Source organism: Cryphonectria parasitica (genome assembly GCF_011745365.1).
Source record: "Cryphonectria parasitica EP155 unplaced genomic scaffold M406scaffold_1, whole genome shotgun sequence".
In the NCBI taxonomy this organism is placed as follows: domain Eukaryota; kingdom Fungi; phylum Ascomycota; class Sordariomycetes; order Diaporthales; family Cryphonectriaceae; genus Cryphonectria; species Cryphonectria parasitica.
The window spans coordinates 1,687,792-1,703,193 of NW_024468909.1; the positions used below are offsets into that span (position 1 = coordinate 1,687,792).

The following is a 15,402-nucleotide window of genomic DNA, read 5'->3' on the forward strand; positions in this document are numbered from 1 at the left end:
ATGGAGCCAAATGCTGAGGGATGCGACAAGAAGGAGGACATGCCTGGAGGTCCGGGGCTGGCTTGGACTTGGTTGTGTTGAGAGTCTTTTGTTAGGCTGCTAGAGAGTCTCCTCCATTTGGGGCGGTCTAAGAAACAATTCTCGCCGGCGAAGATGGATTTGGAAATCTATTTTTTTTTTGGTAGACGCGTCAATACAGAGATCATACATGGGATAAACTTGTGAACTTTCCAAGATCAGTTACATATGACACAAGATACTACTTACCAAGACAGGCCGAATACTTCTCAGCAAGGCCCTATCAAAAGAGGAAGAAGAGAAGGAAGCGGGGCCACGCTGCTGGACCAATTTGCCAACACCTGCGGCATGTAGCATCCAGGTAAGGGGATCTTGTGTGCCAGCAAATAACTTTTCGAAACAAACCCCAACCCCACCCACAAAGTTAGCATTGTGAACAATGAGTTCGGTTCCATACAACTAACATACATGGCCCCAGGAAGAGACAAAGATGGGATAACTTACCTCAAAAATACAACATATAATAGTAGCAGCCAGCGTCTCCGTACTCCTCCAAGCAACAGGGTGATTCAGCGTCTTCTGTAGAATTGCCAGGGCCCGCCCATACGTCTCTCGGCTCCTGCAGAGAGCCACAGCATCACCCTTGGACCTACCCATCAGCTGCATGGCGAGGGCCATGATGGCCGTGTCCAGCAAGGGAACCTTGCCAATGTGGCCAAGAATAGAGGTAAACCATGGTGCGGCTGTCAAGAAGTTCTGTGTCAACGGGCAGCCAACGACGACGGCGATGATTATGATGATGATGATGATGATGATGATGCCTCTGAGAGTGCCAGCCGGGAAGAAGAAGAAAAAGTAGGAAAAAAAAACAAACTTACAGAACCCGACTTCCTCGCGGGCCTGCAAGGTAAACAGTTGGCCCATCAGACTGTACACCAGCGGAACAGTATCTTCGTGTGGGGCAGCAGGAAGCGTGGGCTGCCACGCATGGCCCCCGCTTCGGTCCCTTTGATGAGGATAGCTGCCAAGTTCAGAGGCGGCGGCGGCAGTAGCAACCATAGCAGAAGCAGCAGTAGTGGCATCCTCGTCTCCTTGGGACAGCAAGAGAGTCTGGCCTGCCGGCGTTTCCGGAGGGACCACGGAGGACGAAGAGAAGTCCCTCCGGGTCTCAAAGGGCGGCAGAAGCTCCCGGTCCTGAGCACCCCTCCTGGTCCGGACGGCATGTTTACCGTCGACGAACTTGTGAGTCTTGTCATAGCCTGGACACTCGACGCGGTACTTGACACAGTTTCCGCATGCTATATGACACACAGGGCGGAGGAAGAATACATTAGTCAGTCGCTGTGCTGTTCTGTGCTGTGTATATCAGGGGAGGTCGGGGAGGGGGGATAGGTTTTTCGTTTTTTTCCCCCTTCTTCCCGCGCGTGTGGACGTACCGGGACGGGCCTGATCGCATTTCACCCTCCTTTTGACGCAGAGGTGGCATCCCTTGCTACGAGGCACGCCGACCATCTTTCTTTTGACTTCTCGTTTTCAGGACTTGTGTTACAGATATTTCTTCATCACTATATTCATAATCTTGTTCTTCCTATCGCACACGATATGTTGTTGTTGTTGTTGCTGTCGTTGTTTTCTTTTCCTGGTCTACTCACTTCCTTCCAACTCCAGAACTTTGTCGTCATGATCACCTAAGAGGAGTAAGCCCGGATAGTTTAGTGAGGCTGAGCAGATAAACAAAAACAATCAGACCTTGGCCGGGCTGCCTCCCCATTGGCACGGCAGAGTACTGTAGCGGGACCACTGCACTGGGACCCCCCGTCAGCCAGCGCCAAAAGCGCGCCCGCCCACCCACACTTCTGAAAGGCCCCCACTGTCGCTACTACGGTGCAACCTTATTTAGGCAACACGATGGATTTACGGACTGGTTTGAATGGATACTTGGTTTATAGTTGTGCTTTGGAATGCACTGGAAGGAAAGAGAGAGAGAGAGAGAGAGAGAGAGAGAGAGAGAGAGAGAGTCAGTCTCTTTATCAACAACAGGGTTGTAGTAGTGGAAGTGATAGTACTAGGTGGTGGTAGCAGCACAAGGCAGCAGTGATAACATGGCTCGTATTCATACCATCGTGTTCTTGCTAGTGCCCTATAAAGTAATTTTGTACACCTCAACAAAGAGACGTTCTGCTTTTTATTTTTATTTTATTTCGGAGGGGGCTGGCAACTCGAAGGCGCTGTACCATAGTAGATGAGTCTGCGTCCCAGACTCAATATGGATGGTTTCGGAACAGTCTACGTTTTTTCTTCTTCTACAGTATACCACTACTACAGTACCACACAGTATTAAATATATACTTTTGGCCTTGTGTTTTCTAGCCTGGTGCTAATCGAAGTACAGTGCATATTACTGCCTATTATTGAGTATCTCGAAGGCAGCATAACCCAGGACAGACCTGGCCTCGAACCGGCACGAATGTGGAGTCCTTCTCAGACAACCTAGCCTGTATCATCGCGATGTACCATAAGCATAGCACACAGCCCGAGCACACAGCCCGCCTTCTCCATTTCCTTGTTTGTTCGTATCCTCAACCTAGACACCCTAAGCTGTCTAGACCTAGTTGCCAAGGCTTCCTTCACATGTCAATAACAAGTAACAACACACAAGTCAAAGGACTGCGTATGTATACATATACATGTATGATCCTAGGATCCGGAACAGCGTAAGACGGAGGACCCGGTCGGCACGCCCACAACAGCAAGAAGGAGTAAAGGCAAAAAAGACGCGAGACTCTCTGAAACAAAAGTAATGCAGCCACAGAACGTGGATAGTTCAATGGGATGTGGTTTTGGGAGGGGTTGTGAAGTGCATGGTAAGCTGAGAGGGTCCAGGCATTGCTTGCAACATACACTTGTGTGCCGCGGTACCACAATACTAGCGAGAGGACACAATTCATTGGAACACTTCATCATAGTGATATCCTATAGGAACCCGCGCCGTCTTGACCGAAAGAGGGAAAGAGACATGCATGCATGATGTGTCCTGTCGGGGTACCGACAACGTGCGGATTTCCGAAGTAGATAGTACGTACGTATGTATCACAAAAAAAAAAAAAAAAGGTTCTTCCATCCGGCCCAACAGCCCAGCCAAGGGTTTTCAGCACTCGTCAGGGCGGCAGGCTGGTTCGAAGTTTGTTTTTTCTTGTGGTTGTATGAATGGGTCTGGTGTTAGCTTATTGGAACGGATGATAGATGAAATGGATGAAGCTAGATTTTCAAGGTTTGGATCGTTTTACGGAGATTTAAGAGTCGTACTGGTGATGGTGGATGGAAGGATAAGCTGACCAATTCTCTGGACCCTTTTCAATGCCGTGGGCTGCCACACCCCAATTCATCCAGCACGTGTCGGTGATGTGATCCAAAATGTATGATGACGACAGGGGGGGTGGGCATGTTCTTGCATTCTTTGGGATCTCTTTGATCTATCGGTCATCTGTTGTCAAGAGACAAGAGGCTTTCCCCCCCAAGTCATTTTTGAGGACCATGACTAAAAAGCATCTGAGGAAAGAAACGAGTCAAGGGGCCAGGCTCGTGCAAGACCACCATCTACAATATAGATTGTGCCAGCCGTGCCGGGATCGAGTTTTGGTTGAGGTTTGATAGGCGAGAAGAAAGGAGGGTCTGGACTCGTCCACATCTGGCAGCCGTCCTGCCCCCGAGGCGAGACAAAGCGTGCGGAAGCGAAACGTTGTGTAACTCAACGTGTTCCGGACCGGAGCATCGTCGTACAGTATGGTGGAAAGAAAGAAAAAGGGCCTCGATTCTCAGGAATAGCTTGACGTCTGGAGATCATTGTGTACTTGTGAGCCCAGTGTAATGAGCCTCGACGATCCTGAAGAGGAGTGAGACAATCTGATATTGTTCTCAACAGATCGTCTCGGAAGATCCAGTCGACATTCTGGCACGCGAGCCGCCACGGGTCCAAGACGCGCATATTGTCTTTTTTTTTCTTTCTTTTTTTTTTTGGTGTGTCCCGCCCGGATCAAGCGCCGGGACAATGCTTCCGAGAAAAGCAACATCGTTGCCCTGGGGAAAAGAACCTTCGAAGAAGAAGAAAAAGAAAAAGAGAAGGCTGGCTGAGGAAGGCTTCTTCCCATTCGTCCTCCCCCGGTGTCCGGAGGATAACAGCCAGCCGAGTTGGTCCGGCGGTGACATGCCAGGCGGTTTGGAAGCGTAGTCATTTGCTTTTGGCCTTGTGGACTGCGGCCCGACTTTTTGCTCAGACATCATCGTGTCTCTTCTCTTTCTCCCTCTCTTGTATGTGACACACATCCTCACGAGACCTTACCTGTAAGCCACAATCAACTCATGGAGGAGGTGGTGAAGGCCTGAGCTGAGACTTGCATGACCTCGTGCGGACGACGTCTCGAAAGCTTTACCGGTTTGTTTAATGGCTTGCCCCCCGCCCCCCCTTTTCTCTTCTTGATGTCGGTGTCTTCAGGTCGAGGTAAACAGAGTTCCCAAGGTCTGCAGTCCGTTCTTCATGCCGCTGTGCATTTTGTCCCTCAAGAACCAAAGGAGGCTGGCTAGCTGGAGGGCTGACTGGCTGGCTGACTGGACTTGCTGCCGAGCGGACTGATTTCGTGTCGGAGGTGGAGGGGGCTCCACGCGAGTGCATGCAGACGCACTTGCGGCGGCACGCAGGTCACAGGCCAGTCTCGTACCGTGCGAAGAAGAAACAGGGTGACGAAGAGGAAGAAGCGCTTCTGTCTGGGTCGCGCTCAGGTAGCAACACGGTAGATCAGAGCTCTCTCTCTCTCTCTCTCTCGGGGCGGATGTACTGTCAATATGTACGCTGTCCGCGCGCGCGCGCACACACACACACACACACACGCATAAAATCAGTAACTCTTCGGCTCTGTCTGTGGGGACCAATTAAGACCGTATATGACTTTTGTTTGTTCAGGCATTGATAAACGGCAACACGGCCTAAACACACAAGATCCCTCAGCAGAAGCACACAGAAAGAAGAAGAAAAAAAAAACCGCAGGGAAGTAGCTGACCGCATAAGACGCCATCCCGCGCCGAAAACAAGATCCACTGACCGGCGCCTCTCTTTTGTCTCCGTGGGGTGGCGCCTCATGCAAGCCTTCCAAGCCATGGTGATGATCACTTGAGACAAGCAGATCCCGAGCGCGGTCAAAGAAACAACATCAACAACATTTGATGCAGTGTAAGCAGTGATAAGGATCATCGCCAGACGCTCTTGTATGCGTTTCTGTTTGATGGAAGCAGTAGTACCTGAGAAAGGAGGTATTGACCTCGCCCTCAAGCCCTAAATTACTCGCAGCGCGCAGTAGTCCTTCCGTCCTGCCGCCCGCCAGGTTTCAAGCTTCCCGCGATCGCCAGAGCCGTTCAATGTTTCTAACTCAAGAAGCCAGGTTCTCCACTGAATAAGAGCCCTTTTATCTCAGCTGGCCCGCCCTAGATAAGCTGTCGCTGGTGGGCTTGAACAAGCGGTCGCCTTGTCTTGTTGGGGGCAGGCTTGGCTGGGGGGCATATGGCAAAATTAGTGTTGAGAGATTTCGGCCTTTTTTCTTTCTCGCTTCTATCCTTCCCTAACTTGTTTCTTTAACCCTATTTCTTCCTAGTTGAGGGTCAGTCCGTCAATCAGCCTTGCGGGGCCCCGGGAAAGAGAGGAAGGGCGGAATCTCGGCTGTATTTCTTGGCCTGGTTCGGTGATTTGAGGTTGTGCCTGAGAGATATATCTGAAGCTCAACGGCAACGATAGACAGGATGGCCCTTGGAGGCTATAATCGTACAAGAGAGAAACATTGCAAGACAAAAGAAGAAAAAAGTAAAAGAGACGTGCACCAGCCGCCTCGAAGGATTGTGTGTCTGGATAAGTACTATGGAATCTCAGTTTAGGGCAACAGATGTGCCCATCCTACTATTACCATACCATTCAGCATCGTCGGCTCCGTGTTGACGCCGAACAAACAAGGCCAGGTAATGCTTATAATGTCTAGTGTCGGTATACTAATTTCTCTCTCTTGAAAAGAAGAAGAAACGGTCGCATCTTCGTTTTTGTCGATTAAGAGATAACGAGATGATTCATCTCAGACCATGACCCATGTGCTTGGGACCGGGGGCTGCGGGTTGGAATGGACCATCCCTGGGGCTGGTACCATAGCACGTTGCCCACTATACCATAGTGGTAACTTGGGCAATTCCAGCCAAGATTTGACGCGGTCCGCCATGTACCATAGTATTCCATCCTGGTGGCAGGGGGTTGTGCCCTGTGGGCGTAGGGGGGTTAAAAAGAAGGAAAGAAAGAAGAACAATCAAAAAAGAAATTCAACAAAGACAGAGAGAAAGACAGGGTAACACGTCTGCGTCAATCATGACAGAGACAGAGACGGAGAGAAATACGTAACCCCTGACGAAGTTTACCGGACTTGGTAGCACCACTAATCACTCAAGGGACGGACTACTGAATTTGAAGCTCATAAGAGATGCTGGCCTCTATCCAGTCTGGAGTCTATCGACGGGCTCGCCCACCTATCCCCCATGATGAAGAGGCTGTGAGCCCTGTCTGATCCGTGAGCTTCGGTAATGACGTTGTCGTCACTGTCGTCATTGTCGCGAGACAGGAGAGAGAAAGAGAGAGTAAGAAAGGTCTTCCTCCTGCCAGACCCGTTCTCTTTCCCGTTGGGTCAAGGCCCCCCCCCCTCTAACCCTGGTCTCACCCCATGCCTATAGTATAATACACAATAAACACGCCCCCCTCCCTCTCAGAACAGGCAGTTGGTGCAGCAGCCAGTCGCCAACACAAACACAGCCTGCGACCTGCGACCTGCGACCTGCGCGGCAAACAAAGAGAGAGTACACCCCAGAGAAAGAAGCAGACAGAAAATAAAAATAAATAAAAATAAGGGGTTCCTTTGGAGTGAATAAGAATGAGTGGAGTTGCCGACCGCGGTCCGCCAGAAGATGAAGAGAAGAGATTGGAACGGACCGGGGGTGGGATCCGCTCTACACCCCAGTGTGGCCCATTCTGACTGAATTTTGTGGGGTGGGAGTATTACTGCCTCTCTCCTCTCTGTCTCGTCTTTCGCCCTTTGTTTCCTGGTGCTGCTGTGCTGCTATGACACGTACCCTCTTTGTGGCATGCTGGCTCGGCATGTCCCATGCCGTGTTTAATACGAGGGAGGCCCTGGCCAGCGCAGCAGCGAGATCCCTCGGCAAAACTTGAACAAGTAAGGTCGGCTCCCGCGCCTAACAAATTGGTAATTCCAAAGTACCGTAGTAAGGTAAGGGCAAATAAAGATAGAGAGAAAAGATAGGCCAAAAATGTTCAGACGAAGAAGGGGGAGAGGGCTTTTGGTTTTGTTTGACCCTGACATAGAAGCAAAGACAATCTGCGACGAGTCTAAAGGAGATAGAGAGCGTCAGGCCACACCCAACCCCAGCTGAGCAAAGGGGGCAAGGAGAAAGAGGATGGATCATCTGGAATGTAATCGTCAGAGGAGTGAGAATGGGAACGGCGATCAGATGAAGGGTCCTCATCATCTCTCCAGGAAGCCCACCCCCTCCTCCAAATCCCCCCGCTGACTTGACGTGACAGCCTTGCCTTCTTGATACCTACAAGCAAGCTCCCAGAGCGAAAAAAAAAAAAAAAAAAAAAAAGGGGGTGAAAGGGGAAAGAAAGAGAAAAAAGAATTAAGGTAGACGAACGGAAACAAAAAGGTCAGGGTGCAGAAAGTTTATTCAGACAAGATTCACGGTGACAGTTAATGCCAAGTGGTTCCGAGCCTCAAGCACACTTGGTCCGGATTGAGCCTTTTTCCTCCTCCTCTTCTCTCTCTGCTCCCCTGCCTTCTCTCTCCTCTCTATCTTCAATACAAATTCTCCCAAGGCCTCACATTCGATCGCCGAACAGCACACGATAACGTCGTGCAGAGGTTGTCTCTCCCGCTCTAAAACATAGACTCTGTCTGGAACAGCTCTTGGGGGGCGCCTAATCTCATACGAATACCTGAGCGATTCTCGTTCATGCTCGTCGGCATGGGGGGCTAAATTGCCCTGACGTGCTACTGATAAGGGCTTATAGTACGTACTGTGCACAGTACTACTGCACTACTATGTACTAAAGCACTTATGGTGAGTTTGTCCCGAGCCCCATTCACACAGCATTGCGAGAAAAGAAAAAGAAAAAAGAAATAGAAAAGAAAGAAAATAGCTCGGCTTCCCTCTCAGGAATTCATTGTACTCTGGTATAGGTTTGCCGGTATAGAGTTACATGGAAAACCTTTAGGATACGCGTCAGACGTAACAACAACGGGGACGACAACAATAATAACAATGCAACCAACTGATGCGTTGCGTGTGAGATCCGTTGCTGCTTTGTCTTATCCCCGCCAATACGGAGAGTTGCATCTCACCAGTTGGTTGATCCATCTCTTCTTTTGCAGGGGGGCCCTGACGTAGCGCGGAGCGGATTTCGTGCCAGGGCCCAGGTCAGCCAATAGACGCCAGCAATCTCGCCTCCCACAACCAAAACAATCCTTTTGCCCAGAATGCTGTGAACGTACACGAAATGTCGCCTCCTGTTACCCTTGTCTTGGTCACTTTTTCTTTTTTATCTCTCTTCGTGTTGCCCTTCCTTTCTTCCTTTCGTCACGGGGCTGGACAAGACAAAGTGACGAGAGACTTTTCTGATATTATTTTTTCGCTTACTGAAAGAGCAGAGGGACCGCCAGACTACGTTCTCTTTCTTCTACTTTTGCTTTCCTTTATGTTTTCCCTTCGGACAATTCTTGTGCGAGAAGGTGGAAGGCGGAATTCTCAGGGTACTGCTGTAATCATCCACGCTAATTTGTAGGACCAGATGTAACGGTTCATGGGATGATGATGAGTGCAGGGGGGAGGGGGCACCTACCTCCATGGGCCGTACCTACCAAGCTACTACGGTACTAACTACAAAATGCACCAATTGCCCCATATCATCATGCTATGACTTCACAAAGTAAAACGGACAGGACAGCAAGAGGTAGGTGCCTTGTGGGGGAAGGGGACCCTGTTGTGAGGTGAGGTGTGAGGTGATTTAAACATTCAATGGCCGGAGCCGAGACTGAGTGAGAGGAGTAGGTACTATCACTCACATCTTCCAGCAGTGCGGTACTCCAGTAACGGTGTATCTGGGACTGGTCTGCATGGATGGATGCGCAGGGTACCCTGAGCCCTTCCCACCTTAGCTTAGGCAGGCCAGGCTGCAGCACCCTGTTCCCTGCGTCCGCACCCGCAGCTCCCTTCGCCTTCCTCCAATGCTTTGGGTGCCACTGCCACCCACTGAGAAGAGATGCGCGCCCGGGGGGGGGGACCCCAGGGGAGCCACTAGGACTAGGTACGCTGCAGGCTTGCAGTAGGCCCTTAGAGGGTGTGGTGTGGTGGTGCAGGAGGGGTGGTATGGTGGGTGGGTGTCTGTTTCTCCTTTTTTCCCCGTCCTCGTCTTTTCAATTAATTCTCAGTGGCAGTTTTTTGTGTCCTCCTCCTTCTACTTCCCTCCACCTCCTCTCTCGTAACAATCCGTAGCGAATCCTCACGCTTCGCATCCCTTTCCTTGTCATCTTCCTCCTCCTTTCGTTCATCGCCGCCTCTTTTTTCTTTTTTCTTTTTTTTCTCTCCCCCCTTTTCTGTTTCTTGTATTCCCTCTGTTTTGCGTTGTTGTTGCTGCCGCCGCCGCTACTACTGCTGCGACTCCTGTTGTCGTCCCCCTATGCCGCAGTGGGCCTGATCGATCTGATCTTGCCTGACTGAGATCTGAATCGGGGTTCTGGCTATTGTACATTACCGAGCCTCCTCTTCCTCCATCGTGGCACGTCCTCCTTGTTGAACCCTTTCCAACCACACCACACCAATCCTATCGTCGAACCGTCGACGAGAACAACGACACCACCTCCACCACCTGCGATCGCCCACCTTCAGAGACGACGGGAACTCTGTCCTAACCGGTCCCGAGCTTTCAAAAGTCAAATCAGTAACAGTACGACTCGCACCAAGAGGCAACTTCCTTCTTTTCTCTTTTCTCTTTTGTCTATTTCGACCTCTCTTGTGTGTCTTGATCGTCTTGATCGAACATTTTTGCAACATCATCGCATCCTTCTCAGCTCCTCCGCCTTTGCCCCTGCCCTCGAACCACCTTATCGCTCGCCATTGCCTCTCCCAACCCTCCCGCTGCGATCTCTCCTTTGCTTGGCTAAGCTGTGCCTTGTCTTGTCTCGGCATTTCTTTTCCCAACGAGCGTGTATCGCGTCAGACATTTCCTCCTACCCCTTAGCCCGCCCGACCGGAACGAAAAGACAAAGACAAAATTCACGACCTACGACATCCCTCACATTCTCGTGCTCCGCTCGATTTAACAAGCCACATCCGAGGAAGCTTTTCTGAACCTTAAGGGGGGGCTCCTCATGTCCTGGCAATAGCCCTCTTTTCCCTTTCGCCAGGTGTACGGCTGTGGCTTTTATCACACGTTTAATTGTCCAGTCTGCCTGTGTTGGAACCACGAGGCTTTGCTCAGATTACCGCCCGTCTTTCAAGGGATTTCACGTTGATAGTGAGCTCCTGACGAGTTGCCCCTGAAAACACAAATACACAAATCCCCAATCCCTTTGGCCGCTGGCGTCCTTGCCCCCTTCATCTAAACACCCCCGACAATCATTTGTAATCTCCTAGCGACACACGCGTTCTGAGCACCACCTTTCCATTTTTTATTTTTTTGTTGCCATTTGGGAGTTCCCATCTTTTGATAGCCTGTCAACAAATCGGCAAGTCTCCCACAATTGTTACTCAACCCTTTGTGCTCATCTCCCCTTGCTCGCCAGTAATCTAAACCTCAGCATCTCAGCTCTCTGCTGTATACTTCTTGACGAGGACGTCCGCTAATTATCAAGCCTTGCAGAGACCTGTCACCTCGAAACTCTCGACCGCTCGATCGAAACCGACGAGGCTGTCGTCACCTCACGGGGCTCCGGGCAAAACGGCTTTTTAGGCGGTCGTCTTGAGTCACCACGACGATGGCAGCTTTGGTCCAGACATACCCTCAACAATCCGGTACCGTTACAATGCTCCAGACAAGAAGTGGCTCAGGCTCGGGCATGATGTCTTCTCAAGCTCAACCGACCCAGCAATATGGTGGTCCTCAGCAGCAGAGAAATAACTATCACGGCATGGCTGGGGGAGCCAACGCTCCCATGACATACCGTGGCGCTGCTGCACCAATCCAGCCCTACGCCTTCACCTCTACACCCAGCCTTCACCCGACGGGTCAATGGCAGCCTCTCCCGGCTTATAACCGTGCCTCGTCTTCTTCGGCAGTGCCTACGGTCCAGTCGTTCGACCAGAGCAGTAGCTACCCTCGTGCCCGGCACACCAACAATGCCTCCCTGCCCAATCTACCCATCGGCCTACCGTCTGGCGGGTCCCGAGATGATTCTGCCATACCTCCGCCCGGCACTCGGAGAGGTAGTGGCAACCCCAGACCCCAGTCCGCCTACTTCGCCAACTCCACCGTACAGACCACTTTCACGTCAGCGTCTCCGGCCAAGAACCAGCCAGACCGGTACCGACGACCTGCCCTGCGGACTACCGAGTCTAGCCCGGCAGGACAGCAGGGCCAGTACCAAGGCTCGGCCGCGCCCTCAGGCTCCGGCATGGCTTCCGTTGCCCACCTGTATACGCCCCCGCCAAACATGGGCAGGGAGAGGCGGCCCAGCCCATCCAATTCGAGCAGACCGACTAGCTTCTACGCAAAAGTACCGGGCTCAGTAGATGACATGCAGCTGGATGTTAGGCCAGAAGAGACCAGGAGGTTCCGTCGACGCAGCATGCCGGCACTGGAGGCCGCCGAGGTGCCCAAGTCCTTGGCTGCGCTCGATCTCAAGAAGCCGGAGAAATCCACTGGAGATCGATCGCCTACAAAGAGCATCACAGACAAGGAGCAGCAGGCCAAGACTGCGAGGCTGATCCCCAGCAACAGCTCTGCCAGAAATGGCAGTTCTGAGAGTCTGGTGTCGAGCCGCAGCAGCAATTCTCGGCCCTCATCGGTGAGCGACCCCATTCGCTTCTTACCTTTCCCTAGCCCCCCCCCCCAGCCCCCTGAACGGATTGTCCAATCACAATTCAATATGCATCTCAGATCTGTTATCCAAGGTTACGTATACGCTAACCATTACTGTGACCCCCATAAAGTCTGCCAACCGCAATAATGTTCACAACCCTACGGGCAACCCCGCCCAGCTCTCTAATCCTTCCGACCAGACCTCACAGGATTACCCAAAACTGGTCACCATTCCACCCAGGAGCTCATCTACCGATGCCTCCAAGCGTCTCGCCAATCCGTCACCGCTCTCAAAGCCGGTCACGATGGATTCCGAGGAGGCAAAGAAGAACGAGTCCTCGAAAGGTGCGGCCCCTGCACCGGCGAGCAAGCCGAGTTACGCCCAGGCTGCAGCATCTAGCAGCAGCAACAATGAGAGCCCTGCCGTCAAGCAGTTGGCTGCTCTCAATCAGAAAGGGGGCAAGCTGAAGAGCAAAACTTCGAGGTTGCGCAGGGCCCTGTCCTTTGGCAGTGCCGCCGAATTAAGAAAGGCCGGTGCAGCGGAAGGAAGCAAGGGCGCTGGCGAGTCCTCGGGGGCAGCCAAGACGCCGGACAATGGTGACGAGCTCGATCCTGAGCAAGCTCGCATTGCTGAGCAGCAGGAGGCGGCGGGTCTCGGGCATAATATCTACGCTGGCTCCAGAATGTTCGCAGGGTCAAATGACAACATCTCTATTTCTTCTACCGCCTCGTCGGCCTCGATTATGATTCGGAAGATGGGCCGCGGGATGAAGAAGGGCGGTCGTTCTCTGGCGGGTCTGTTTCGACCAAAGTCTGTTATTGGCATCCCTCCACCAGATAGCCCAGAAGCCAGCCAGGCTGCAGTGTCTATGGTGACTGTGGAGGCGGAGCGGGAGCGCGTGAACGTCAACGCCGATCCAACCCCCGGCAATGGCGGTGGCACGGGGTACCCACGACTGGAGAGGAATTCGATTGACGCTTCTGCCGCTGCAGGGAGAACGAGCCCCGAGCGAGTTGGGAGTTCTGGAACGGACAATTCGAACTCGAGGAAGAGCATCGTTGGTGGCGACCGAGAGAGGGCTGAAGTCCTCGCTGCTGTGCGAAAGGGCATCTTGAAGTGTAAGTGGAGTGATGATGATGATGGTCTTATTGCTTGGGCGCAACCATTCTAATACTTGTCTCTTTTTCTTTTCTTTTCTTTTTTACAGACTCCAACGGATCCTCTACACCATCGCCGAAGCCCGTCGAGAAAGGCTCTGCTTTCGAATTGCCCCCGGTCCCGATCGTGTCGGACTCGCCCATCTCCAGCGCTCCCAGTACTCCCAATGACGATGCCAGCCAGAAGAGGGCCGAGACTACTACTGTCACTATTGGCAGCGAGGACTACTTCATGACAGCCTTGCGCCTTCGCCAGGACTCCAAGAGTGCTCCAGGCACGCCTTCGGGGCAGGGCAAGCGGAACGCGACTTTCAGCCCGCGGATTGTGTTTTATGACACGTGGACGGGCCAGGAATACGACCGTCGCTCGGAGATTGCAACTTGCAATCGCCTCACGCCAATGCTTGCGCAGCAGATCAAGGAGGAGCTGAACACCTTCAAGATGGTATGTAGCGCACAAAGATGTCTGCCGAGTTGGTGGCGCTGGGACGGGAAGCTGACCATGTGTGTATGAATAGGAAATGGAAGTTCACGAGAGCTCCAAGATCTATACTCATTTCTTCTGACAATGACAGTCTCCGACGGGATGATCACTCCTCTCTTCAGTGTCTGAGCCAGTTGGGCATCGGAGACCCCGTCGTGTACTCTTTTTTCTTTGCTTTTGCCCATTGTCGGCGTATCGGAAATGCATTGTAAGGTGTCGAGGCGTTTTATTTTTTGCCCCCTTGGCAGCACATCGTCTGTGGTGACACACGAAGATACTACATAATCTCGAGGGAGGCAACCTGGCACATGAACAACCACAAGCGGACTTGAGCAGGACACAGACAAGCAGAACCTGGTGGAAGCAGGATGCAAGCCGGATGGACAGACGCAAAGTGGTTTTGCGAATGCGCAAAGACGTGACCATTTTTAATCATCAATCAGCATGACCTCTGGGAGGCGAGCATGGCCTTTTTGGTTCGAACTTAGGGCATTTTGTTTTGTGCGCGCGTGTGCTTTACGGCATTCATTGTTTTTCCTTTTCCTCTTGTTCTTTCACTTTGTTTCTTTCTTTGCAGACAAATGGGGTAAACATGTGAGGAGCGATTGGCACAAAAATTCGTAGCATCCAAGTGACACACTTTGTTGCGATCTGAGAAGCAGCAGGGAAAGGAGGGGATCTCTCAGTAGTGGTACGGTCCTGGCCTGCAGCACACCTTTACAAGCTCAATTATGCCTAGATAGTCCAAGAACCAATGCAGCATCCTCTCTTTGAGTTTCGTGGGACTCTATATCCGACTAATTACGAGTGAACATGACGATGAGAGAGTCTAACAAGTCTCCAAGATGCCCAAGCTTCCCCCCCCCCCCCCCTTTCCTCCTAGTTAGGCCTGCACGCGCTGACTTTGGGTTCGGAGGAGTTGCTGATATCGGTTCGACCAGGTGACAAAACCATGGCATATAGGGCTAGATCAAACCCTGGAAATTGCGTATATTCCCCCCCCCCCCTTCTCTTCCTCCTTTTATAGGTAAAGCAACGATGTTAGAACCGCGACAGATTGACAATGATGACCACCTCGAATACGAAAGTGGAGCGAGCTTCATTGTGTGCAGTGCAGTACATGATGTGGTGGTGTGGTGGGAGAGGGGTTGGACTCGGTCCGAGTAGGTAGTATACGTAAGAGGAAAAAAGAAAGGAGGCGAGAGGAGGAGGGAGGGCAGTAAGTGACGTGTGCCTAGGTACAATTAAATGCTGCTGCTAGTATGGTATTGTTAGTATCCCGCCGAGGCAAGGCTTATCTTATCGCACAGGCAAGGCTGAAAGAGTCAGCCAGAAAGAAGGGGAAGAAAGGAAAAAAAAGTTCGTCATTTTTCTGGACGAAACACTTCACTCGCCCACTCCATGTTCAACATTCTTCACCAAGTCTCGCCTACCCAATTGTAACACCACACCAATATTCACCCAAGCTTTCTTCCATCTCTTGACATTCTGTCCTTCCACCGCCTCCGCTATCCATTCTGGAGGCTGTCATTCGGCGGTTTGGAAGGCCGGGTGGGCGTCCGGTTCCGAGATTGTTGTTACTGCTGCACGGCAGAAGCATCGTCGCGACATCGAGCGAATTCTCATCCTTTGC

General features: G+C 51.8%; 2 protein-coding genes across 2 annotated transcripts; both read left to right on the top strand.

Moving 5' to 3' along the window:
• Positions 1-9,593: 9,593 nt before the first annotated feature.
• M406DRAFT_105118 (uncharacterized protein) lies at positions 9,594-13,851 on the top strand (the record flags this gene model as incomplete). Its single annotated transcript, XM_040915130.1, has 5 exons — positions 9,594-10,054; positions 10,970-12,072; positions 12,149-13,246; positions 13,336-13,730; positions 13,804-13,851. The coding sequence occupies exons 2-5, from the start codon at positions 11,085-11,087 to the stop codon at positions 13,849-13,851; spliced, it is 2,529 nt and encodes an 842-aa protein (XP_040780849.1). The 5' UTR covers positions 9,594-10,054; positions 10,970-11,084.
• A 6-nt stretch (positions 13,852-13,857) lies between these two features.
• On the top strand, positions 13,858-14,553 carry M406DRAFT_100610 (uncharacterized protein). Its single transcript, XM_040914914.1, has one exon. It carries the CDS (start codon positions 14,214-14,216, stop codon positions 14,391-14,393), a length of 180 nt encoding a protein of 59 aa, XP_040780850.1. The 5' UTR covers positions 13,858-14,213; the 3' UTR covers positions 14,394-14,553.
• The last annotated feature ends 849 nt before the right edge of the window (positions 14,554-15,402 follow it).